The sequence below is a fragment of the Rhamphochromis sp. 'chilingali' genome, assembly GCF_963969265.1.
Source record: "Rhamphochromis sp. 'chilingali' genome assembly, chromosome: 1".
In the NCBI taxonomy this organism is placed as follows: Eukaryota; Metazoa; Chordata; class Actinopteri; order Cichliformes; family Cichlidae; genus Rhamphochromis; species Rhamphochromis sp. 'chilingali'.
This window is the reverse complement of record NC_137929.1, coordinates 11,739,048-11,766,066: the sequence shown is the minus strand read 5'-3', so window position 1 is coordinate 11,766,066 and position 27,019 is coordinate 11,739,048. Positions and strand designations below refer to the sequence as shown.

Here is a 27,019-nt window from a genome sequence, read left to right as displayed (position 1 = left end):
GATGAAAGTTGAGCCCTGCTCTGAAAACTGCCAGCGTTTGAAGAAGAGCTGCAAGAAGCTAAAGTGTTAGCCAAAGAGGAAGGCATTACGAGCGGCACAGATGTAGCAAATTCAAAGGTTGTTCTTCAGCCTGGAAATGGTAACAAGAACGTACAAGAATCCCACATTCATCTTAACATCAACTTATCCTTTATGTTAAGATTTTATTTTGGACTACTTACTTTAGGAACACTAAGGAATACTTCAAAGAACCTCCTTAATCCCACGGACACATGCTCCATAGAGGAAGCAGAGTCTGGGGACGAGGGGGCGACTCATCCTCCAGGACGGGTGAGGTCACTGAGGCAGTTAAACAAATGCTTAGTGGCAGAGCTCCTCGGGTGGATGAGGTTCACTGAGGTTCTTGAAGGTTCTGGATGTTGTAGAGCTGTCTTGGTTAACACACCTCTCCAATATTGTGTGGAGATACGGGGGCGGTACCTGAGGAGACAGTTCCCATTGGCAGGGAGGGAGACCGAAGGGTGTGCTCCAACTATAGGGGGACCGGTTCATAATTTGAATGGAAGAAGCAAAATGTTCCACTTGGGTGGTCTCAGATCTTGTGTGGCTTTTCCCAGATGCCCACTCCGGGTCAGGGACGAGTTGCTGCCCCAAGTAGAAGAGTTTAAGTATCTCAGGGTCTTGTTCACGAGTGATGGGAGCAGGGGATCAACAGACGCAGTGGTGCTGCAGCTGGAGCGATGCGGACTCAGCCCAGGATAAGCAGAGGAAATTGGATAGATGGATGGACTACTCACTTTAAATATTTCATTTTTATATTCATCCACCAGTTGGCACCACTGTTTACTAACGTAGGCAGTAATTTCACACTTTACTGTTTTCTGTAAGTGTGCCTTGCTGTTGAAATTAGAAGTGTATGTCACTTTTTATATTGCATAATAGTGAGTGTGTGTGTGTGTGTGTGTGTGTGTGTGTGTGTGTGTGTGTGTGTGTGTGTGTGTGTGTGTGTGTGTGTGTGTGTGTGTGTGTGTGATGTTCAACTTCAAATCTTCCTTCACAGAAGGCCACACTCTGAATAATGATAAACCGTGAGTAACCTTTCAATGCTTCAAAGATATCTCAGCAGTAAGAATCAAAAGCAACAGCAGGAAGAAGAAACACGAAAAGCTGGAGGAGTACCAAGGGCTCAGAGAAGAGCTCGAGAAGATGTGGAGGGTGAAGGTAACGGTGGTCCCAGTGGTAATCGAACCAGTCGGTGCAATGGCCCTCAAGCTAGGAGAGTAGCCCCAGCATGTCTCAGGAACAACATCATATCTCTGTCCACAAGATATGATGCTGCACCGGACGTGTGTGTGTGTGTGTGTGTGTGTGTGTGTGTGTGTGTGTGTGTGTGTGTGTGTGTGTGTGTGTGTGTGTGTGTGTGTGTGTGTGTTCAGAAGCAGAATCATGGAGAAGTGTGATGATTTATTCTAAGAGAAGTGAAAACGCAATAGTTAAAGGTGAGGATGTAAATACATCATCCTGTCTATGCTCCAAGTGAAAATCTCTTGGCTTCTCAGTGGCAAGTTACAACAGTTTAGGCTTACCATATGATTTTCCTGATCTCACGCAAACGCTGTTTAATACACAATGCCATGAGTACAGCCTGTGCTGTTACCTTGAATAGATATACATCTTCTCCATCTACAAAGCGGACCATGTCCTTCCAGCTGAAGGAGGCTTTGTTCCTGTAGACATCGAGCGGGCCGCTGGGGAGGTCAGCCACGTCACGGTTCATCATGTTTTAAGGCACTGTGCACTCTGAAGAGATACAAGACAGAAGAAAATGGGACAGTAAATGAACAGAACTAGTCCTAGCACTGGACCCTGTGAAAGCACACTTTAATGTGTGCACTGAAATATTATGCTCAACAGTACTGAATGCTGCAGTGAGGTCAAGCACAAGCACAGAGATGAGTCCAGAGTCAGAGGCCTTACTAAGACAGGTCCTGTGCTGTGATGAAAGCTGACTGAAGCGCAGTATCAGATATTTCTTTTAAGAAAGTGTACAAGTCAGATTAAATGCATTAATGTACACATTTTAGTGGCCTTGAAGATTCAATAACATAAATGTAATGCTGGGTTCAAAATTGTGCATTAATACCTGATAACTAAATACCAATATTGCACAGTATTGTACAATACCTTGTGCAATACTTTTTTGTAAATAGTCAATGGTGCAATAGACCTCAATACTTGAAATGTGCAATTCACTTGTATTTTTATTTTTTATTCCTATTTATTCCCTTCGTATATTTTATTTATATTTGTCTCTGTATTTATATGTGTCTGTGTGTGTGTGTGTGTGTGTGTGTGTGTGTGTGTGTGTGTGTGTGTGTGTGTATATATAAATAAAATATTCTGTAACTGTAACTTCGGTCGTTGCTGTGCTTTTTGGAAGTCGAATTTCCCAGAGGAACCCACCCGAGGGATTAATAAAGTTCTATCTTATCTTATCTTAAACTGCACACGCGCTTGATTTAAAGTATAATTTTAATGACAAGTTTTTTCTTCGTTGGTTTAGTGACGCTATGCAGGTACAGGTCAGTCACCCACGGGAGGCTTACTGTGGCATTCACTGAGTGTGTATTTGCACACAGGCTGATTGTAGATTTGACCAAAGTCTTTAGCAAAGGTTTTACAGCTAGCACATCAACAATGACTACTGCACTTCAAATAAGCTCTTTCGTGTTGATATCGGACGCACAGACGGACTTTTTTACGGCTCAAGAACATCACCGACGATCAAAGACCAGCGTGACCTTTATACCTTTTTGTAACTTATCAGCTGCCAAACGCGGACCAAAGTTCAAAGCTAACGGCGTCTGGACCCGCTAATGCACGTGAAGGAGTTCCACGGCGTTGTGCTCAGCGTCACCTGCTGTGGACTGGCAGGTGTGCAAAACTAGAGAAGTGACGAAAGGAAATCCTCAAGGTTGATTCTGGTCATCTGGACGTTTTCATCGAGAGAAACGTTTCGTCACGCATCCAGGTAACTCCTTCGGTCTCAGCTGACTGCAGGTCTCCCAACATTATAAAAGTAAAGTCTTCACTTGAATAAGCCTTTAGGTGCATACGTCACGTCACGTCACGTCTCATATCTTACCGAACGCTGCGGTTGTCACGCCGGCGTGTTGCTGGCTTCTCTGTCAGTTTCCCAACTGAGCTGTGAGCTACGCGTAAGAAGGTAAGCAGGAAAAATGACGCTTCCTAACAGCGACGACAACACTTCCTCTCTGCATCCTTCAGAATAAAAGTATCCTCTAGCGCAGTGAAAAGTAACATCATTTGTTACATTTTAGGAAATCCATGCGGAATCACGTGATCACATCGCTTATTACTAACGCTGATGTTACACTGATGTAACATATGCAAAACTCCAACGTTAAAATATCACTTTATGAGTTGATTATTAGTCTAATCTATTTTATGATGCTGTTTGATAGGTTTGAGTAAACTTGTAATGCAATATTTATTTGTTTTAGAACAAAGGGAAACTGTCTTATACAGCACACCACAAACATACAACATATCGAGAACATTACCCCAAACCCAAACCCTACGAGTCCCTTTCCTCCCCGTCTCCACCCCCACCCTCCTTACCAACACATATATGCTTTGCAGCATAACCACAACATTCCAATGACACCACAGGTTAACGTCATGAATAAGGAGAGAGGTACAATAGGTCAGTGCTTTAAAACAAAAAGAAGAAAATTACTATTGCACATTCCTGAGTAACCTTTTGGTCTGATGGGTAATCTTATTTTGAAAAGTCGTTCTGTCTGAAGACTATTCTGAAATACATTCGAAAGTTACTTTGAAGGATATTATTACTTGCTTTGAACGTCACCTGTGCGGTTTTAAATTCAAATCAATTCCATGGATTTAATAACTTGTGAGTTTAAAAAATGATTATTTGTGCGTTCACGAAACCAAACATTATGCATAATTCTTATTGCTCTTTTTTGCATTGTGTATATTTTTTGTAGAGAACTCTTCTAAGTGTTGTCCCAGATTCCAACACAATAATTTACAGTGTGCAGTAAGGTGTGTGCAATGTTTTATTGTTCAGGACGTGCCTTGCAAAATCCTTGTGGTTTTTGCCATATTGTTACGTAGTGTTTGACACACACTGCCGGTCAGACGTTTGGACACAGCTTCTCATTTAATGGTTTTTCTGTATTTTCATGAATGTTTACACTGTAGATTCTCACTGAAGGCATCAAAACTATGAATGAACAAATGGAATTATGTAGTAATTGTAGGTTGTAGGTTGTCAGAATATGAATGTCAGTTAAAAAGCACTGAAAGTATAGATAATAGTATGGGTGAATGCGGCGTGTTGCATTGAGTACTCCAGGAGAGCATCTTCATACATTGTTATTAGGGAATTCAGAGTCTTATTCTTCAGAGGACGAATGTCAGTGTCTGTCTTATAGATTTCTTCATAACACACTGTTAGACTTGTGTGTCTTTAATGCTAAAGAGTGTCTTATCTGTGACTGTCATCTTGACAATCGAGTGCGGGCAGGTTACAGAAACTTCAGCAGGTCCAAGTTCAATTATCACTCCCTCCAAGAAATACATGACACTAGGATTTTCAAGTTACTGATTAATTTAATTGCTACCTGGCACTTTAACATCACTGTCATCAGATTCACCATCAAACTGTGCAAAATGCATCATATTGTACAAACAAGCATGCATCACATCATACAGACGGCACAAATTGAACTATAAACGTGTGCCACGCAGAATAAACAAATAAACAAACATACCTTGCTGCACACAACAAAGAGGGAATGAGTCAGTTTGCAGAGCAAAGCTCTTCTTGACTTAGATCTGCGGTCCATGTCCCCTTAACCCTTGTGTGGTGTTCGTATTTTTGTTACTCAGCCAGTGTTCATGGGTCTGGTGGACCCGCTAGAGTTTTGGCTTTCCAAATTAACACTATCAAACAATTTTATGTTAAATTACTCAACAGATGTTTACTTCATCCCAATTACAAGACATATGAACAGCAAACATGGTTAATTTTTTCCCTTTACCTTTGTTAGATCACATTTATGAATTAATGTGCTTCTCGTTTTTCTTTTATATAAAATGTTATAAATAAATCAGTTATAATCAAGTGGAGTGAGTGGAAAGACACAACACATTTACACGTGAAAAAATAATTAATTGTTTAATTTTTCTTTTGAAAAAAACTGAACACGGGTCTCACAGACCCGAACACCATACAAGGGTTAAGCATAATTCATTTTTTTGTGGACTGTAAACTCCTCCCACATTTAATATTGACTCCTGGCAGGAATGCAGTGCGACACTAAAACAGGCCCCCAGGCAACACAAAATGTAAACATATTTGCGTTTTCTCATGTAGTGTTAACACAAATAAATTATTATTCATAAAAATAGGCTTACTTAAAATTGTATTTAAACAAAACACACATGCAATAATGATGTAATAATTATGGCAGTTATAAATGATGGAGTGGACTCAAGAGCAGACCTTGAGACAATCAAAGTTCAGTGCATTACTCCCAGTGCTTCAACAGGACATCTACAAAATCGCAGGGGAAATGGGACCCCAGAGGTAAAAGGAGGAAACCCAGGGACGGTCTGAACACAGGAAGCAACAAAGAAAGTTCCTTTAAGGCAAAAAGCTAAGGTGCCAAATAATGTCTACCTGGAATGAGTGTCACTCAGGAGCACAGACAACCTCAAACGATCACAGAAAGACAGGAAAGATAGAAACTGATGCGGAGAGAAGACAAAAGCTGGCAACATCAGCTCTGGAGAACTGAGGCACCATGAAAGATTAAGTTTAGTTGAACAAGTCTCAGCAAAGGACTACAGCAAGTATGCTTTGAAAGAACTATAGAACATTCTCTGAAAGACTGTATTGCTCAAACGAATATATTTCTATAGTTTATCACCGAGAAAAAAAAAGGTCTCCGATTATTCTGTGGGTTTACTGCTCATGTAACCTAAAGTTCACAAGGACAAATTCATCATTTGTCAAATAACTCGGAGTTTGTGCTGGAGGATGAACCTTGGTAAAACTGCCCCTCATCCTTTGCTGTTGACTCACCAAATTAATTTCATTTTTATTCTACCAAATTTACAACAGCAGCAGCAACAGAATCACCATCATTTGTTGATGAACAGAATATAGATATATAACCATAAAGATAACAGACTCCGATGGCCCGTCTCAGCAGAACGGAGCTCCAGCTGTGAAAGGGATTAGAGCAGGATCCCCCCGAGCCTACATGCTGGTGGTGGAGATGAAGGTGGCTTGAATGGAGCTTGAGTGATGAGAGGTGGAGATGAGGTGGATTGGACAAAATGTGTGTGCAAAAGACAGATGCACAGTAAGATCTCGAGAACACAGCATGGATGCTGATTGGCCTGGAGAAGGTGATTAGCCTGGACACACAAACAGCTTGACACTGTGAGAAAGTCAATGTGATAAACCTTAGATTCATCCAGCAGCACCTGAGAGCGGACAGATGTAGGCCATAGATCTTTCTAATTGAATTTACACATAAGCTTCATACATATTTGTCATACTTTTGGGGACAAGCCATCCAAAAGGCACTTAGAGCAGCCTTCGCGTCACCAGCGGCCTGGATGTCAGTCTTCCAGTGGCATCAGTTTCCTCACTTGACAGCCTCACAAATATGGATAAAATATCACAGTTGCCCCCTAGTGGCTTGCTGCAGTATAGGTATGATCCTTTTAACACTGACAAAGGCTGAGACCCTACAAAGGGTCCCTTTGTAGCAGGGGTCACTAACTCCAGTCCTCGAGGGCTGCTGTCCTGCAACCTTTCCATGTGTCCCTGTTGCAACACACCTGAATAAAATTATTGCCGTAAGTCATTAACAAGAGTATAGAACTTGACAGCATGCTGACGTGGCAGCCTCTAACCCTACTCAAGTAAATTTAAGTGTTAGGAAAAGTGTACTTTTAAAATACTTGCACCATGTTCATTCACTCATGAGCTGCTGTAACATGAATCAAAGGGCTGAACTGCCACTTCAGCATGCAGAGCACCACTTTCTATCCCTGAGTTGCCTGACGTTTTGTCAGGATGGCTTTAAGGCATCTAAACTTTTCCCTTGGCCTCACCAAACTCCTCCCACACCCGAGTTTTTGCTTCAGCCACTGCCTGAGCCGCATTCTGCTAAGCTGCCAGTACCCATCAGCTACCGCCAAAGTCCTGTAGGCTAACCAAGCCTGATTCAACGCTCTCCTCAGCTTGATGGCCCCCTTCTCTGGTGTCCACCGTCTGGTTCAGGGGTTACCACTGTGACAGGAGCTGACTGTAGCAGTCTCAGCAATGGAGGTGCTGAATATGGTCCGTTCAGTGTCCCCAGCCTCCATAAAAATACCACCAAAGCTCTTCAGGCCTCTGCCAGGCGTCCCCAGCAGAGGCCTGCTATAGCTTTGGACGTGCCACGTCTGTCCAGCGTCTTCCCTGCCACCCGATCCAACTCACCACCAGGTGGTGATCAGTTGACAGCTCCGCCCCTCTCTTCACCCAATTGTCCACGACATATGACAGCAGATCTGATGATATGATGCCACCCTTATGTTCAAACATGGTGTTCATTATGGAAAAACTGTAGTTTCCACAGAAGTCCAATAACAGAGTGTGAAAGACGCACGGCAGACACGACCACTCGCTCATGCTTTTCAGCATACTTTTATAAACCACGGTTGCTGTTACACACAACACGGCTACATCTCTGCAGCTCACTGCCGGACACATACCAACAACAACCACAACAGTCAGTCAGCACAGACTTTAGGCCGGCGAGGTGTGAGTGCAGATGCTGTTTCTAGTGTAAAGCACTTTGTTTAAATGTGCTATATAAATAAAGTTGTATTGTATTGTATGCCGTGCAGGTGAGTCTGCCTCCCCTGCAGACCACGCCCTGCACACAGAGCACTGCTCCAGTTCAGATCAGGTCCCAGTCACGCCCCTCCAGGTCTGATCTGATGCTGAGAGGAGGGAGGTTGGGGAGAGAAGGGCTTTGGCCACGACACAGTTATCTCTGTTCCTTGTAGATACACTGAAATAGGAAAGGAGGCAAATCCTTGGAAGCTGTAATCCAGTGGAAAACTCCTTTGAGGTTATACGCCAACATGGCAACAATGAGCAGAGACAGATATAAAACTACTGTGTGAGTCCACAGTGTTCGGGCGATGGCTGCTCCTCTAGCAATTCTTGCTGTAATTTCCAGCTGTGGAGTCCCAGGGCAGCGCTTATGTCCTCTTCCTCATGTAAGGAAACCCCAAATGTTCCTAGGCATATTCTTTTATACTCGCCCACATGCACCCTCGTCTTCCTCCTCCCCTCTTTCTCTCTGAAAGTCACATCTCCTGAGATGACAATCACCCAGTGTCCAGACACATTATCCTCTCTCTCTGACTTTTCACCACTTTAACTACAGCAGAGGTTACTTCATTAAAATCATCTTTAATCATTTTAACATGATTTCTTTTTAGCTCAGTTACACAGGAATGCTTTTCCTCACCTTACTCTGTCAGTCACAGTATCCTCAACTTATTTTTAAAAATCATGTTAAAAGTCAGGGATTCTTACATCTTACTGTCTTTTACAATCTCTCTCTAACACACACACACACACACACACACACACACACACACACACACACACACACACACACACACACACACACACACACACACACACACACACCATATCTACCATGCTCCCAAACACACACAGAGACAGGGACACATCGTTGCCATAACAGTGCCAATTTTCTTACTCATCATATTTATTCTTTATTTCTTAATAATACTTTGATTAGATTTGAGCAGGATTAACTGTTGTCATGATCACATGCAGATAGATGTTATAGCGCTCTATTACCTGGATATTAAGTCCTGTTGTCTCTCTCTCAGATGTAATGAGAGGACTTCTATCCCACCTCACTCAGCATACCTCATGGTCATTGCCCGGACACTTTTTCACTTACCTTTTGTTCTTTGCATATAATTAGCGTCCCTTCCACTCTTCTAAGTTGCTCCACTCTTGCTTTTTGTGTCCTGTATAAATAGCATTGTTGTAGATAGCTCTGGGTTAGTGTATCTACTCAGATCCACCCTCTGTGTGTTGGTATACATGCCAGCATACTTTAATAAACACATCACCAGTTAGGTTCTAAGAAGTTTTTGTCCAGTGCTGTAGAAATCCCTTTGCAGGTATAAAAATACAATGTTACATCCATCAAACCTTTTTATCTTTGGTATTTTTTGTAGATTTGACTAAAGAAGGGAAAATATGTGTTTTTGTAACAAGCTGCTTATAAGACTGAAAATTAGAAAACACAAACAAAAAGCAGCAAATGACCTTCAGAAAGCTTTTCCGTTTATAGATGTGCTTGATGTTTGTAGCCTTAAAATAAAGCCAGCTAAATTGTGTTTTAATTTAAACTCCTGTCACCTCACTCTCTAAAGACAGGAAATAACACGACTCCTTCAAATGTGGAACTATGTCTTAACAGATATCAGCTATTCGCTAATCCTCAGAGTATTTAAAAACATCTTAAACAGAAAGAGAAAAATAATGTCGAAGAAAACACAGACTCGTTACTTGCCTTTACTTAAAATACAACAAATGAGAAAGGTTTGTTCATGTCATTCTAGAGGTCCCAGGCCTTATCATTCAAGGCATGTTTAAGCAAGCAATATAAATGAAGCACAGGGAAGGCTGAAAAGTACATATAGTCAAGATTTGCATCACTGAACACATGAAAAGAAAAGGTTTTTTGAATACTACACATTTTTGCATCACAATTGCTAATCTAACTTCTTAAAAATGTATCTTATTTCTATTTTGCATGTAACATTATTAGTTTTCAAGGTTTCTAATGACAACACAGCTGTTAATGTACGGGAGTAAAAAGAATAATATTTTCCTCTGAAATGAAAACTTATTGGGTTTCACAAAATGGAATCACACACACATAAAGTAGCTACAACACTAAATGTACGAGTATATTTTGTTATCTCCTGGTTTTATAATAAACCCAAACCTGCATCATAGTTTCAGCACACGTTAAACAATGTTTGTTCTGTTAATCTGTTAGTCTGTTTAGAGAATAAAATATATGATTTCATTTTCATGTGTAACTGCTCTACATGTCTCCTGTGACGTGGTTCACGTTCGAAGGAACAGACTGACAGAGTTTTGACGTTTTACATTATGACGCTGCATCATTGTTTTTGCACATTGAGATGTGTGACAAGAACGTGAGGTTGAGACTGCTTTACATATGATGGGAGCTTAGCTATTATTGCCAAAGACAATTAAAGTGCATGTTGCTTACCCACTAACTTAATGGCATATACAGCAATTCATAAAACATACATTAATATAATACTTTGCCCTATAATGCCTTTGTCTTTGTTTATTTACTTGTATACTAAGTAAACAATCCTCACATCTTTAAGACAAAGTGATATAACTGACCTCAAATTAAATAGGTTATTATAGGTTATTTAACAAACCAGGCAAAGTTTAAATGAATTTTCAAACAAGTCTTGCATTGAAAACAACAACAACAACAACAAAAATTGCCGCTCTTTCATAAATTCATTCAGATAACCAGTTCAGCATGAAATTTGGCACTTTTTCCAGCTTTCCTGTTGCACACACGGCTCAGTCATGAGCACGAAATCGCCTGAACATATTCTTTTTGTGTGGTATTTACTGCGTAAATGAGTCTAAGCAAAGAAAAGGCATGAAAACGATGGAAGCCTGTCTGATCTATGACTTAGTCGTTTAATATACTGTCCCCAATTCATATCCTCAGGCTTGAAAGCAGCACAGGTGCTGAAGCCAATCTTAAGCTGACTGAATTGATATTAAAATATTTTGTTCCTATTGTCCGAACAATTAAATATGTCATTTGATTTGTGCTTGCTGGTGATTTGTGCCAGTGTCAGCTGTAAAGTGTCGTAATTCTTAAACTGACAAACGGCTTTTTAAATATCTAATTGTCCAAAAGTAGCAATGAACCACTGGAACATGGACAATGAAAATCCCTTAGGTTGTGTGTATGTTTCTGTAGTTTTCTAACCTCCAAGCACAGGATCCTGCAAATAACTAAATACAAAATCGTGTGTATTGACTGTGCAACCACTGTCTTTTACAGAAGCTAGCATACCGAAGAATCATGGCTGTTTTCTCAACAGCAACCAAATTGTTGTGATTATGTCGATTTAGTTTGTTAATAAGGAAATAAGTTTTAGGTGGAGATCTGCAAACTTTGCCTAACACTACGCAGCTTTTTGTGTTTGCATTGATAAAACTGCTTCATTTGCATTTCCTATATGTGCAGTTTGAAGTTATGTGTGAGGACCACAAAATGGAAAACATGTTAATGTTATGCCCAAATCTGTACAAGTATCAGTGAATTAACACCCCAAACGTTTGCATTTAAACAAATTGTGAGTTTGAGTGTATAACAAATTTGTTAGACCACCAAATGTCACGTTTATACCAAAGTCTTGGTAATTATTTGTTTTCTGTGTTTCTGTGCTGGTCAGTCCACCAGTATGCACAAGCTGTGTAATCAGAATTATATGTTAAGTGTTAAAATATAATTAATGTTGTTACCCATGGGTTTTCAAATTTACTGGTTAACACAAAAAACAAAATAATAATAATGATGGTAATAATTGTTATGCACTTTTTTATTTAGTTGCCAAATTACATTTTTTTTCTTGCATTTCTGAACAGAAGTTTTACTGGTTGAATATTATGATTCATTCATTTTAGACTTTTTAGGAAAGTCCAATGTGCTGGATTAATTTTGGGTGTAAAAATGTTAATTTAGTTTATTATTATAAATAACAATATGAATTTATTTGTAAACAGGTTTCGACAGATTTATAAATATTTGTGTTTTGTTCTTATTCTGACAGGAGGCCTAATAAACTTGTTAACCAACGTAGAGAGGAACATGTTGCAGAGCTGCACAGTTTGCTAATGAATGTGGTCACATTCTCTGCAGTCGCTTTCCAATAAATACACGATTTTTTTCAGAGCCAAACACCTTGTTCATATATTTTTTTTATGACAAAAAGTAACTAAGCTTGATCCATTTCTTTGCCTAAGCTAGCCCTAGTTGCTAGTAAAAGATACATTTAAGCTTATCAAAATGTTTATTTGATTGTGATTAAAATACGTAGCAACTTATTTAATATATGCTTCAAAGATTTGAATGTCTCAGTGTGTATTTAAGACTATAAAATGAACTTATTGTTGTTTTTTTCAGTTGTTCCCTGCAATGACTTCTTGTGATTACAAAAATCAACCTAACAAACTGACTTCTCATTACACAACAGCAGTAGAAAGTTATGGTACATTATGAAAACTAGTGGTTGGTTGAGTCACAGCTGGGAAACAAATTTCAGTTATTTTGATTTAAAAGTGGAGGAAACATGGAATACGGGATTAACCGGCAGTCAGCAGTCACATTGTAACAAAGTATTTTGTTCACCAGTAAACAACAAAGTGTCTTGTTTATGAGTAAGACTGAGAAGCAGCAGAAGAGGCAGACGTTTATAGGGTTGGCCAGGCTGAAAGCATTGCTTACAGCAGTGTGAGACAGAGGGATACTGTCAACGTTACTCTCTTCTGGCACACTGGCTTAGCTGAGGATATACTTTCTTTGGTTACAACCTATCGAGTGAAAAGCTGACTGCCTGTCTTGTTAGAAATGTGCTGAGGATGTGACGACTCAAAAAGCAGGATGAATTCTGTGTAAAACTAAAGATTTATCTTTCTTATAAAACAGACACAGTCATCCTTTCACGTATATTTGCATACCAGAAGAAGAAGGTAGTCAGAGTCAAGATTAAAGCTTGCCAAGGCAAGGAAACTAGTTTTTACAAATGAAAGTGTATTTCTAAAAAGATACACACTATTTACCTGGTCTCACTCTCTCTCTGTATTTGGTCATTTAAATAGAGAAATAGAGATATAATACGTGGAGATGCAGATGTAATTTCAATTCTGTTCGGTGAAGAATTATAAAGAACAGTTAGGCCATAAAGCTTCCTCGTAAAAATGAAATATGCTGTAGATAAAGCACTAATGCAGTACAGACAGGTGAGACTCTACCAAATTTAACACATTTGTGCTGGAATTTGGTGGTAAAGTAACATTTTAGACAAAATAGACCAAAAAAACTTTATATGATGATGGCGCTGATTTCAAAAGCCAAAGATTTTTCCTTAGAACACTTTTCAGGACAATCATGCAAACACATCCAGCAGAGCACACTTAAATAGCCTATAAAAGTAACACTAAAGCTGTTTCTCATTGTGGATCGAAACATTTTGCATTAAAAAGCAGTCGAGTTTGTGTTTAAAGTGTTGTGATTTTATTGGGCGAGGTCTAGCTGTACACAAACTAATATTATCTTTGAAAAAGATCCTTGAAGGCTACTTGACATTAAAAATGTAACAATATACTAAATCATTTGTTAACGCAAACTTTTACTTTCATAACGTTCGTCTCTGTTTTATACAAAGCCAGTAAGCTGCACAGTCATCAGCGAAGTATTTTTGAAACATTAGCATTTTTGTTTGGCATTGTTGTAAGAAAGTACTCAAGCCTAAATTTGTCTTACCTTTTAAGAAGTTAATAATGGTATTGCAGCAGTTACATATGAACTCAGTAACATGTGTTTAAAAGAAAAAACATAAACCTGTCCATATTTGACCTGTCCATTCCTGCTGTTGACATTCCCAAGGTAATGCTGGTTAAAGATGATGTTACCCAAAATTAGTAAATTACTAAAGCGCCCTTCATAATGTTTGGGACAAAGTTTTGCCTTTGGACAACTCCACAGTGGATTGTAAATTAAAAAAAACTGTGATTGATGAGCTGACAGTCAGCTCTAATTTAAAGGGTTTAACAGAAAAATTCAATGACTTGTTTTGCAAAGCCCCATTTTCAGAGGTTCAAAATTTCTGGGATAACATAAATTTATGTCTTAACATCAATTTTAAGACACTTTAAAAAACGAAGGACTGCATTTTTCAACCAATGTCTGCTTGAAGTCTAGAAACAATGGACATCAGCAAATGTTGTTTCCTTTGAGTTGCTCAGCTCGATCTTTACTCAAGACAAAAATAGATTTCCCTCTATGTGCTGACATACCACTTTGGATTTAATCCTCAGTTATTATGAAACTGTGGCCCTCTTCCACAGTGTGTCCTGAGCTCTGGCTCTCTCTCCTACCCCCTGCTGGTTGCAACAGATGGCTGTCAGTCCCTGAGCCCTGTTCTCCTCGTCGGCTGACTGTTGGGGCTTGCTCTCTATGTTTCAGGGTCTTTACCTTAACACCTAAAGCTCCTTGAGGTGGCTGTTGTGATTTGGTGCTTGCTGGGTTGAGACATGTGAGACTTGGGCATGGAAGAACGTCCCGTTTCTTTTACCTTGAGAAACTGTTGGGTTGCTTTTTCAGTATGATTTGGGTCCTAATCTGTTTGCACTGTTAGTGCTGTCTGATCATTTTCTGTCTGAGCATCGTTTGGTTAGGTCTGAGCAGAGAATAAAGCGCTGCACACTTCACAATGAATTCTGCTGCTTCTATCAGCAGTCACGTTGTCAGTGACCCAGTTTCACTGGCACGATGCTGGCTCCACCATGTTAGGCAGATGCTGTGTGTAACAGTCACAATTGTGTGGTGTCTCTTTAAGACAACTTAAGTTAATGTTAATGATGTCACAAGTGTGCGCCACTGCTCTCTGTAGTGTGGGAGAAGTGTGCTTGCACATGGACGTATGGACTGAGATGGACCTCATATCTTTATCTCCTAACTCAAAGTAACGTTACAGGTTGTATGAACACAACTCGCCTTGTAAGGTTGGTGAAGAGTGTGTTTATTAAAGGATGAGCACTGTGGATTTTTGCGTTTTGTGGGAGAAACATTTCGTCTCTCATCCAGGTGACTCCTTCAGTCTCAGCTGACTGCAGGATTCAATCTTATAAACAGGACATTTGCATAATGACTGAAACCAGCCCACTGAAGGAACAATGGGCTGGGAGGTCAGTTCCTTAATCTTAATCATGCAGATTCTCATGACCATTGATCAACAACCACTGATCAAAACCCACTGATCAATAACCATGAGCACCATTCACAGAGAGTTGGGGAATGGCTGCAATCACAGCATTGTAAGATGGTGACAGATGTACCCTTAGGCCCCCTCCTCCATTCAGAGATGGTCTTTCTCTTTTCACGTAAATGGCCTCCGTGACTCCGCCCTCAAACCAGCGTTCCTCCCTGTCCAGGATGTTACATCCTCATCATTGAAAGAGTGTCACTGGCCTGTAGGAGTAAATAGACTGCAGAGTCCTGGCCTGACGAGGTGGCTCTTCTGTGTTGTAGCCAGAGGTTGTTTGGTTTCCCCGATGAATAAATCCTGACAATCCTCCTGCACTTAGCAGCTACACTATGTTACTCTGGTTGTGTCGGGGGACCCGATCCTTGGGGTGGACCAGCTTTTGGCGCAGCGTGTTTTGGGGTTTAAAAGCCACAGAGACCCGGTGTTTAGAAAAAATCAACTGCTCCGATACTCCTGACACATACGGGATCACTACAGGTTTTCTCTTAGTCAGCCGTTGTCCTTCTCTCCTGGATTGGCTGGACCTTTCCAGCCAATTTCCTGCTATTTATAAGGTTGGGGAAACCTGCAGTCAGCTGAGACTGAAGGAGTCACCTGGATGAGTGACGAAACTTTTCTCCCACTGAAAACGTCCAGATGAACAGAATCAACCTTTGGTAATGTCGACGTTCTTCACCTGCAAGATTTTGTTTTAAAATTACAGTAAATTTACAGTGAAACACTTTGAATTATGATTAACCTTCAAATATTATGTCTGCTTTCTTTTTCACTAAATAACAGTGAAGCAGGCCTCACCTGCCACAAAAGCATCTGTCAGTCAATTGTTCCATTTATTTTTGAACATCTGAAAGGTAGGGGGACTACGCCATTTTATACTATACAGCTCATGCATAATTTTTGTAAAACCCCTTAAATTAAACCTGAAAGCTTGCACTTCAGTAACATATTGATTTGTGATTTCCACAGTGGTGCTGTTTAGAGGCAAAGCTGCAAAAATGTGCTGTCTTTGCCCCGAACATTCTGGAGGGCGCTGTTTTTGATCCCAAACGATTGATTCTCGATATAATGTAGACACAACCTTCAAGGGTAGTTTTAATAAAGTGCCTTTAGAAATGTGCAGATTTGACAACCCAATTCAGCATTACACATATTTAGAATTTCCATATTTACACAGAGAACAGAATTGAAAATGAGCTGTTGCACTTTGTTTGCACAATTTTACTTTACGACAGTGTGTGGGAAAAGTATCCTCACGTTCATCACTTTTTAATTTTTTTACATCTTTGTAGCTCAACTGCAATAGGGTCCGCGCAAGACTTATAGCAATGACAAAAACAGTTTGCTTTTTATTCAGTGAAATTAAAGAACTTTTCTAACTTCTGATTGAATTCACGACCTCTCGTCAGGACAATAATCCTCACGTGTATTCGCATCCTATGTGACTCTGTTGGACTCTATCAGATTTGATCATTCTTTGAAAATCATTTAAAAAAACAACAGGGTGTTTTAGTGCTTTTCCACAAGTCCATTTTAGATCCATGGAAAGAGGTATTTGTGTTATTTTGTTCCTTCTCTTGTTTTTTGAGGAAACGACATGTTAAATACACCTCAGTAGCAAAATCAACGCGTCCAGTGTACCAGTTAATTACTATAAACTTTATAAATTCGGCATTAATCATAGACCTATTGTAGTTGATTACATGATGTAGATGATTTTAAGGTCCCATCATGTGTCTGTGTATTGTTAGTTCTTCAAGGTTTTGTTTTGTATCTAAAACTACATTTTGTTTACTTGATTTTGCTCCTCAGTACAGAGTGTTGTGTTTATTTGTATTTGTGTTACTTTCTTGTTGTTTAAACCCTTGTCTTCCTTCCTGTCATGCCTCGACAACTTCTCCTTATTTGCATCCACCTTCTGCAACTAGATGAGATCACACTCCACCACGCATTGCTCAGTATACTCTTTCACCAGCTCCACACTCAGGGTGTCGTGGCAGAATTCAGCCATGGCCTTCCAAAGCGGTGGGTCTAGGAACATCTGGCACATCACATGACCCTTCAAGGTGGCAGTATGGCGCTGCAGGTGGTACAAGAACTGCTGTCGAGCCAGGGCGAGGTCTTTACCAAACATGTCGATGTTCAGGTAATACCTGGTTAAAGAAAACATCATGACTGTGTGAAAACAGTTTCCCATTCTTAGCAGTATGATTGTAAATGCAATGACCACATTATAGAAACAACACGTTCTCATCCCAAAACGTAACGTTCGACGCCATGTGCCAAATCGTCGGTATGTTACGCAGTCGGACACATGAGAACCATTTGGAATGAAACATGTAAATTTATTTTGCTTTCTCATCATTAATCGCTTTGGAAACACTATCTAATACAATTGAGACTGTGGTTAAGGTTAGGGCTGCAATACACGGTGCATATCATAGGTGCTATGGGACGCCTCAGGACGTGACAAATCGTCAGTATGTTACGCGTTGGGAATAAGAACGGTCTCTATAGAAACTATCTGTACCGTGTAGAAAAAAGTGAAATTGTTGTGCTCCCTAGTGATACTAATAAAAGTTGCTATTATAGACAATGGTTCGTGTTACTGTCAGTACACTTGCTTCAGCAACATCCATTTAGTCCTATCAATAAATGAAGAAGGAACATTTACCAGTCATCTCCAATGGGGACCCTGAATGGGAAGGTACAGAGGCTGGCCACAGTAGGATTGGACACATCATCCACCATCCAGTCAATCTCCTTCTTTAGTAGGATTGCCATGTTACTGGGCAAAAGCTTGAATGGCTGCCAGTCTTGAATGATGGTTGCGTTAGGGAGGACCCCGTGCATCAGGTCACTGTTTAAGTACAGCTGCTGGATTGCTGTATGGTCCAGATGCACTGGAGGAGGACTGGAGCAAAAGGTGGACAAAGTGGATTCATTGTCTCCTTCTAGACCAAATTCAGAGAGATGCAGCTTGAGGTCTTCAGCTCTGAAGCGCATCAGCAGGATTCCCTGGAGAGAGAAAAGGCAGCATTGAAAGCATGCAAACAGCCCAAAAAGGCTCATGATGACTAAGAAGCCATTTAACATCAGGACAGATCAAAGCATTTATTTACTCTACCTGCTTAGTTATGATGCGGTACTTTTCAAAGTCCTTTGGTCCAAGCTTATCATCACGGGTCAAGCGGCATACTTTGACCTCTGGATACCTAGATTTAACCAGCTCAGCACAAAAGCGTAGCAGAACACCTGCCACGCCCTTGCCCCTTTCCTGGGGGGCAACACGGAGACCTTCCACCAGCATGGTCTCCCCCTCATCGATGACACAGACAGACTCCAGAGCAATCTACCAAGCAATCAAACAAAGGAAGATAACAGACAAGAAATTACAAGCCATCACGCTGACATGGATACCTTTAATTACTTATTTATCTAAGGGGCCAACTCTGCTAGTTTGTGAGGAAGTCATATCTAGTTGCCGGGTGTTTTACTCAAGCTCATAGTAGCAAGTTTGGCGGTCCATTAATAGGAGAGATAATTTACTTAATTATGTGCTCCAATCAACAAACAGCATTCAGATATATGTTTTTTTTTATGTTTTATATGTATAGTAGATGTATATGTAGAATGCAACCTGCTGAGGTTTCAGGCTGGCTGGGTCATTTATCAGGGTGATGCTTTACAGCCATTTATCCAGTGAACTGAACTTTTACTACTGAGTGAACTTACCACTTTTCCATGTTTGCGTGCCAGTATAACTGTACGGTTGGTATCCTGCAGCCAGCTAGTGTATCTAGTAGGTAGATAGTCAAGGCCTCCATAGATGTCCTGGCTCATAGCCATGATTTCATCAAAGTCCTCCTCAGTTGCCACAGTAAACTGAAGGCCTGCCTGGGACAGGGCCTCTGGGAGCTGGGGCATATTCAGGCTGGTATCAATCTTCATCTTGGAACAACTGATAAGATAAAAATGGAAGAGATATTATTGTGGACTATATTAAATCATATTTTGTGCTTCAGAGCGGGATGTCATTCTCGCGTAATCAAAAATAATTAGCCACAGATAAGTAAATCATTTTACCATTTTCTGAAAGCAGAATATAACAGACCTCAAGGTGTATGGCTGGTGAACCAAGTTCACCGATTCCATCCTTAGCAAAGGGGACAAAACATTAAACACTTTAGTATTAACCACACCAAGAGACACACATTCATTATTCAAAGGCACTAACCAATAGGAAATCAAACATACATGAGAAGAAGAATTAGGAGCTGATTGCTTCTGCAAATTGGATTGCAGATTTTCGCATTAGTGGAGAGGCCGTGCATGTAAAATAAGAGGTTCTATCTCGGACAGAGTCCAGAAGAGTCCTTGTTCATTAACCAAATTATTTAACAGCACATGTTTTCTTTCTCACAACACTGTGGGAAAGCCCCCGGTTTGGACCGGGTCTATCGTTGGTTCCATTCAAATACAATCAGTGCTCAAATGCTTTACGGATCACGTCTCTGATGTTAAGTAACACATTTTTCAATTCAATCCAATTTTACTTATATTGCAATAGTTCACAAAAACAGCCACTATAGGTGCTTTATATTAGAGAGAGAACCCCAGAAATAAGCTGAGCAAGATTTTGGTGTTGATCGGGAGAAAGAACTCCAGTCGAAGAAAAGTTCAAGGAAGAGCCTGCATAGCATCAAATTATTATAAAGAAACCCAAAAAGTGCAGATTTGGGGAAGAAAGGTTTTGGCCATTGCAGCACAAAATCCAAGATGAACATGTCCTACTATGCATAGTAGAAAAAATTCAGCTTAAAGACAATAAAGCCTTTCTCTTCAAATTACAGCCCCACTTCAAAGACTGAAATATCTCTCTTTTACTACCAATGAAACATCAAGGAATGTGAAGAACAATAGCTGCACATCACTTTGAGAGGTGATCATGAATTGGGACGTTTACCTTACATCAACCTGACATCAACCACCTCGGTAGACATACCATTGCATGTCAATTTGTGTAGCAGTGGGTGGCAAATACAAGACTGTGGCAACAGCAAACCACAAGGCCTCAAACACCGAACCACAAAGGGAAAAAGAGGGATTTTGCCGTATGTTCAGAAGACACAGATTGTGCAACCTCTGAAAGAACATGATTGGAGCAACTTGGTCAACAATCTGCCAGCAGTTGCCATGAAAGAAGTGTTAACGGGGTTTTAGAGTTTACTTTCAGCTGGAAAAGATGATTCACAGTACAATAACATACTCGCAGCAGAGTACAGCCAGAGGCATAGACTGCACATCAAACCACGAGCAACTACAGTGAAGAAAATGAAAAGATCGTTGCCACAGAGTTATGACCCCAACTACAGACACAGAAGTGGTGAAATCCTGTGGTTCTGAAAACTCAAGTCCAATTCAACCACAGTTGTGGCTGAATCACAGAAGGGCAAGCAGAGAAGATGGCTCATTTTTAATACTGTTTAATGTCGCATCATATTCTAAACATCATAAGTCTGTAGTGGCTGTCCTGTGTGGACCACATTACTACAACCTTTTCAAGCTTCATCTTATCTGCATCACACATGTTGGCCAAGCAAACTCGTCTGTTATGAATCTAAATTAGTGAAGATCATTTACCGGCTAATGCTCTCTGTGTTCCAGCGGCAGCTTGCCAGGCATGCCATCATGTGCAAGCCACCAGGAAAAAAGCTGCTGGCCTCTCAGCTTGCACAGCTCCAGTCATTGTTAACAGGAGATGGACACAACCGTCAAAACACAGAGAGCTGCAGTTTTCTATGAGATTGAAAGAAGCACAGTTTTCAGTGGCAACAACCAACTGTGGCCACAACATGGCAGTAATGTTAACTGACAGGTTAATATTACTGCCAGCGCTGTCTGAGATGAAAGGAGATAGATCGCTTTACTTTGGTATGTTTTAATTTATGTCTATTTTTAAACATTAGACTTTTGTATGACAGAGTATTGGGGTCACATTAAGAAAAAAATATTATTGATCATTCTGAGAATAAAGTCAAAATGTGGAGATTATACAGTTGTTTCGACAGCTGCTGTACCCTCTGAGTTTGTGAAATTGTTCTTCAGAATCGGTTTTAGTAACAAGGAAGGACGTCGTTTCTCTTTTAGCACATAAACACAGGGTGCTGAAAAGTATAAAGATGGTGGAGAAGCTACATGTGGTCAGAGAAACCACACAAACCTGGTCGAGTGGCTGATTTGCTTCACTGACTCATGTAAACAAGTCATTTTGCATAACGACTGTGATGGTCTGTGTTGAAACAACAACTGTAATCTGCATGTTTCAACTTTTTTCTCAAAATTGTATTTCAACTTTTTTTTCAAAATATTGAATAAATTGAATAAATTTCGACTTTATTCTCAAAATGATCAATAACATGTTTTTTCTTAATGTGGCCCTAAAACTCTGTTGTACTTGTCTTGCAGTATCACAAATTCTGAAATGTACAGTTTACAAATGAAGAACAGTTGCAAACTTTGCATAACAACCCATTGTAGACTACAACTTTTCCACAGTAAGATTAACCTCAAGCTCAAAGTGACAAAATCACACACAAAGAAAAAGAAATGACATTTGATTCAATATCTACCATTACAAAAACAAATATTTATTGTTCAATGTGAATACATAAGAATGCCATAGGGGCACTAAGGAGAAGCAACAACCTGTCCACATATTTCAGCATCTGCCAAACACAAAGCTGCTATGTTAAGCAATACATTTGTCTTCAGCCTCCACACACCTGCAGTACATAATTCTGTACTACTAGAATTGCTCACACTGAACACTTGTAATTATAAAATGTCAAAAATGTACAAAAATGGCCCAAGAGAATCAGATAACCTTTGATGAAAATTTAAAGAAAAGTAAAATATATGGATGAAATGTATAAAGACGTAACTCTGAGAGAATCCTGGAAAGTAGAGGAATGCTTAATTTGTACGCTAACAATAAACAGTGCCTGTAGTAAAACGTTGCACCGTCATTAGGTCGTATTTCTGTGTAACAACTGGATGTTTGTTTGTGGATTAATGTTCTAGATTTGAACCCCTCAGAACTTTGTGTTCTCTGGTTTCCTCCATGAATCCAAACACATTCATGTCGTTGGTGATATTTTTAATTAAGGTTGATGCAAAATAATTATGTCTTTAATGGAAGGCAGACTAGAGAGACTGAGACTAGTAAAGCATGATATATTTATTGTTTTCGTTATTGTGGCTGAGCTGGGTTATTATAAGTCTGTTTGTCTGGGTTTGTGATGTGCTGAAGCACTGGAGTGTGGACAGTTCATTGGGGAAGTGCAGGCTAACACAGAAATGCTAAACTTGTTCCTACAATCTATTAATCGGCCATGTGAGCTGCAAGGGCATTTGCAGTGAAAACACTGTCTGGTCACAACAGATTGAAATGTACACATTGGGGACGCTGGTATTTTTCCACCATGCCTTTGAAGCTGTGAGATGAGGTGCCATGCTTGGCTGAGTATCCTGGTCCTACCAGTGAGAGGAATGCTATTTTATTTTTGCCTTTCTGTCTCTCAAACACTTCTCTCGTGTTCCTAATGGTTCTCTCTCAATGGCTGGCAGTGTTCTCCAGACAAAATGGAATTGGGCAACACTGACTGACCATCTAACGTGCAACTATCAGTGCGGACCTACGTCTAGTTTTTGTCCGAGCTGCCCAAAGGAGCTTTAGAACTGGTGGCATGAAAACACAGCGGGAAAAAATGTAACCAAAAGATTCACAAAAACAAGGACCAGACCATGATGTGACTTTATTGGTGAGTCATGAAGAACACGCATTATTCAGTAATTTCAGTTCAGAAAAAAAAGGCTGCTGTTGGAAATGTAGGCAGTGTGCCTTTCACTCACAGAGCAGTAGTAGTGGTTATAATAAACATACACAGCATTTTAACCAAGGTGACAATAAGTTGAAAAGACTGTTCCTGGTATTAAATTTCTTACACTGGTCATCTTTGGTGTGAACCACAGTGTGAACAAACTTTTTGCTTTTATGCATCAGTAATGCTTAACAGTGAAGTGTGTACAGCTGCAGCTGTACTGAGGTTTACCCACTGTTGGGAGTCTCTATGTGTTATTCACTCAATACACGATTTTAAAGCATGTATAGGCTGTCACATGCACAGGTGGCAAAAACTGGAAAATGCTGGAAGCTGAAATGCCACCGAAGCACATCGCCCTCCATAAAGGCAAGGACAGCAATAGCTATCATTCAGTTTTATTAGTGCTGTCAGCGCTAAGCTTATTAAAATGCCGTTAACGCCATAACCACAAATCTCCATTAGCGAGTTACCATGGCATCAACGCGTTAGCGCGGTTAGCTCGTTGTGCATTTCACAAACGAAGAACAGTTTCAAACTGCGGTTATGGTGTTAAAGTCATTTTAACGAGATTAACGCTGACAGCACACATTTTTATACATTTTCTATGTGTGAACATATTCAGCTCTTTACAAGCAGAGAACGAGCCATGTGCTCAGCACACGTTGTTGTTGTTATATGTTGTAAACATGCAGCCTCCTCATTGCACTCAACTGAGAAAGTACACTGACATTCTTTAACAACCTATGAAAAACGTTAGCTCACATGGTCAGTACACTCTGGTGAAGTCACATGTCACATACATTCATAATGAACATACCATCTTTTTTCTCTGCTAAGAAGCAAGAAAATATATTTGGAATGTTTCCAGCTTTCTTTTTTGTGTTTTGCACCAGTTAAACACAGAATTGTTTGGGCCATCACACTGAAAAGAACCCCAAATAGTACAAAACTCAAAGGAACACACCATGGATTCAGTTGGTTGGTCAAGTGATGACAACATGGACACCAAAATGATTCATGTCTCCTGGGTGCATCTGTGGCTCCAGTGCTTCATGCCAGTAGCCTCCATGTTGATGCAAAGACATTAGCATATCACTCTGTTGCATGATAGCAGGATCCGTTTCTCCCACGCAGCCCCGCCTATACATGAAACACACCATTGACACAAAGGCACCAGAAAATCATTAGTTTGTAAATCTGTCAATAATCATTCTGTGCTTGTTGTGATGACATTAAGACAACTGTGTCCTGCACTCAAACTATGTCACCTACGCTGGCTGGTTCTGTGTAGGGTTAATAACAATTCAAGTAAATGTATAAAGTAACTGCACATTTCTATCATAGCCACAGCTAAGCTGATGTTGTTGTGTAACTGTGGAGAGCCTCGTAATCTGGTCTAGTTGTAATTTGTAAAGATTACAGAGATTAATGTATTTTAATAAAAGTTATTAACAAAGGCAGTTCTATATTGACACTGATGTTCCTGTCCCTCAACAGACAAATGACTAGTGCTCTCATTTTTGTGGTTGTGGGGTGACTATATAAAGAAAAACATTCCAACAGCACAGCCAGTGACCGAGCAGTCTCAAAGATCAATAGTGATTTCTATCGTAAAACTATGAGAAGTGATGACCTGAAACTTCACCTTCACAAATTATATTAAATGAAGTTTAATAAAGTAAATAAAGATGAAATGATCGAAAAGCTTTTTAAATACTAAAGTGGCTAAAACTGAATTCCAAAATGCATCTAAGAGCCTTCTGGGGGCAGCTGTACAGTTTTTTAGGATAAATGAATTGCAGTGCAATAAAGATGGATCCATACATGGGGTTATGGAAACTGTTAGATTTTTTTTTTTTTTTTTTTGGAGATGAAAGAGTCTTTGTAAAAGCCTCAGCATTTCCACTAACTATTAATTATGATTGTGTATTGATGGCATGAAAACTTTTGCTTTTTCTTACAGTGAGCTGTTTGAAAGTGTCTGGATATTTAGTAGAATTCCTGGTAATGAAGAGAAGTCTGATGAACCCACTAAGTAGGTGATAAGCTGGTGAGGTAGAAGTAGACAGAAAATCCCCTCTGCTATATTTAAGAGCATACCTTGCACACACACATATGTGTTTGTATGTGTGTGTGTGTTTCTTTAGAATTCTCACCGAAGGCATCAAAACTATGAATGAACACATGTGGAATTATGTAGTAAACAAAAAACTGTGAAATAACTCGTGTTTTATATCTTAGATTATATCTTGGTAATTTCCACCCTTTGCTTTGAGTCCTGCTTTGCTCACTCTTGGCGTTCTCTCCATGAGCTTCATGAGGTCGTCTCCTGAAACGGTTTCCAACAGTCTTGAAGGAGTTCCCAGAGATGCTGAGCACTTGTTGGTCCTTTGCCTTCACTCTGAGCTCCATCTCATCCCAAACCATCTCCACTGGGTTTAGGTCAGGTGACTGTGGAGGCCAGGCCATCTGGTCAGCACTCCATCTCTCTCCTTTTTGGTCAAACAGCCCTGACACAGCCTGGAGGTGTGTTTGGGGTCATTGTGCTGTTGGAAAATAAATGATGGTCCAACTAAATACAAACTGGATGGGATGCATGTGGCTGCAGGATGCTGTGGAAGCCATGATGGTTCAGTGCACCTTCAATTTTGAATAAATCTCCAACTGTGTCAGCAGCAAACCCCCCCCCCCCCCCCCCCCCACACCATCACATCTCGTCCTCCATGCTTCACATTGGGAACCATGCATGTAGAGACCATCGTTCACCTTTTCTCTCTCACACAAAGACTCGGCAGGTGGAACCAAAGATCTCAGATTTGGACCCATCAGACCAAAGCACAGATGTCCTCTGGTCTAATGTCCACTCCTTGTGTTTCTCAGCAGCTGTTTGACCATAAAGGCCTGATTCACACAGTCTCCTCTGAACATGTAGAGATGTGTCTGCTACTGGAGCTCTGTGTGGCATCTATCTGGGCTCTGATCTGAGCTGCTGTTAACTTGTGATTTCTGAGGCTGGTGACTCGGATGAATCCTCAGCAGCAGAGGGGACTCCTGCTCTTCCTTTCCTGGGGCGTCCTCATGTGAGACAGTTTCATCGTGGTCTTGATGGTTTTTGTGACAGCACTTGGGGACACATTCAAAGTTTTAGCAGTTTTACAGCCTGACTGACCTTCAGTTCTTAAAGTAATGATGGGCTGTTGTTTCTCTCAGTTGATTGGTTCTTGCCATAATATGAATTCTAACAGTCGTCAAATATGGCTGTCAGCTGTGCACCAACCTGACTGCTGCACAACACACCTGATGGTCCCAACCTCATTAAGAAGGCAAGAAATTCCACAAATGAGCCCTGACAGGCTCACCTGTGAGGGGAAACACGTCAGGTGACCCCATCATGAAGCTCACTGAGAGAAGGCCGAGGGTTTGCAGCGCTGCCAACAAAGCAAAGGGTGGAACCTAAAATATAAAACATATTTATCACTTTTGTCTTTACTACATAATCCCATATATCTTGCTTCATATATTTGATGTCTTCCGTTTGTATCTACATATGGCAAATGGGGGTGTGTGATCTCTGGCTCTGTTGCTGCTGTTGCACAGAGGATCACCTGGCCACGGCGGACAACTAACCCACTTCTGTCCTATCTGCCTTCCCAGGGTCCAGAAACAGCCGGCACTGTTCCTGAGCAACAGAGCGCATCACAGATGCCGGGGGAGGAGTGCTAGAAGTGTGGGCTGCCAGGACACCTGAGGCCTGACGGTCCGCTGATGGAAGTGGGATAGGTGTTCCCCATCGCCGGGGCTCGGGCACCCTCCCCCGGTCCCAGACGGACTACCGCATTCTGCTAAGGTGTCAAGTGGGTATAGACCAGGCTTTGGTAGACACAGGCTGCACGCAGACTCTGGTCAAC

General features: G+C 40.6%; 2 protein-coding genes across 7 annotated transcripts in view; both read right to left on the bottom strand.

The window, feature by feature from the left end:
• The window catches only part of acox3 (acyl-CoA oxidase 3, pristanoyl), a 32,116-nt gene extending 28,853 nt beyond the window's left edge, over window positions 1-3,263 (bottom strand). The window contains exons 1-2 of one of the 3 annotated variants that reach the window (XM_080868532.1): window positions 3,146-3,263; window positions 1,658-1,800 (exon numbers count right to left, since the gene is read on the bottom strand). In XM_080868532.1, the coding sequence (XP_080724658.1) occupies window positions 1,658-1,780 (123 nt within the window). In that variant the 5' untranslated portion in view covers window positions 1,781-1,800; window positions 3,146-3,263. The other 2 variants (XM_080868534.1, XM_080868533.1) reach the window with 2 other exon arrangements.
• Window positions 3,264-9,667: 6,404 nt separating this feature from the next.
• The window catches only part of nat16 (N-acetyltransferase 16), a 46,458-nt gene continuing 29,106 nt past the window's right edge, over window positions 9,668-27,019 (bottom strand). The window contains exons 2-7 of one of the 4 annotated variants that reach the window (XM_080871938.1): window positions 24,076-24,251; window positions 19,312-19,381; window positions 18,961-19,186; window positions 18,353-18,577; window positions 17,900-18,243; window positions 9,668-17,378 (exon numbers count right to left, since the gene is read on the bottom strand). In XM_080871938.1, coding sequence (XP_080728064.1) covers window positions 17,150-17,378; window positions 17,900-18,243; window positions 18,353-18,577; window positions 18,961-19,176 — 1,014 coding nt within the window. In that variant the 5' untranslated portion in view covers window positions 19,177-19,186; window positions 19,312-19,381; window positions 24,076-24,251 and the 3' untranslated portion in view covers window positions 9,668-17,149. The remainder of the gene's footprint in view (window positions 17,379-17,899; window positions 18,244-18,352; window positions 18,578-18,960; window positions 19,187-19,311; window positions 19,382-24,075; window positions 24,252-27,019) is intronic. The other 3 variants (XM_080871939.1, XM_080871937.1, XM_080871940.1) reach the window with 3 other exon arrangements.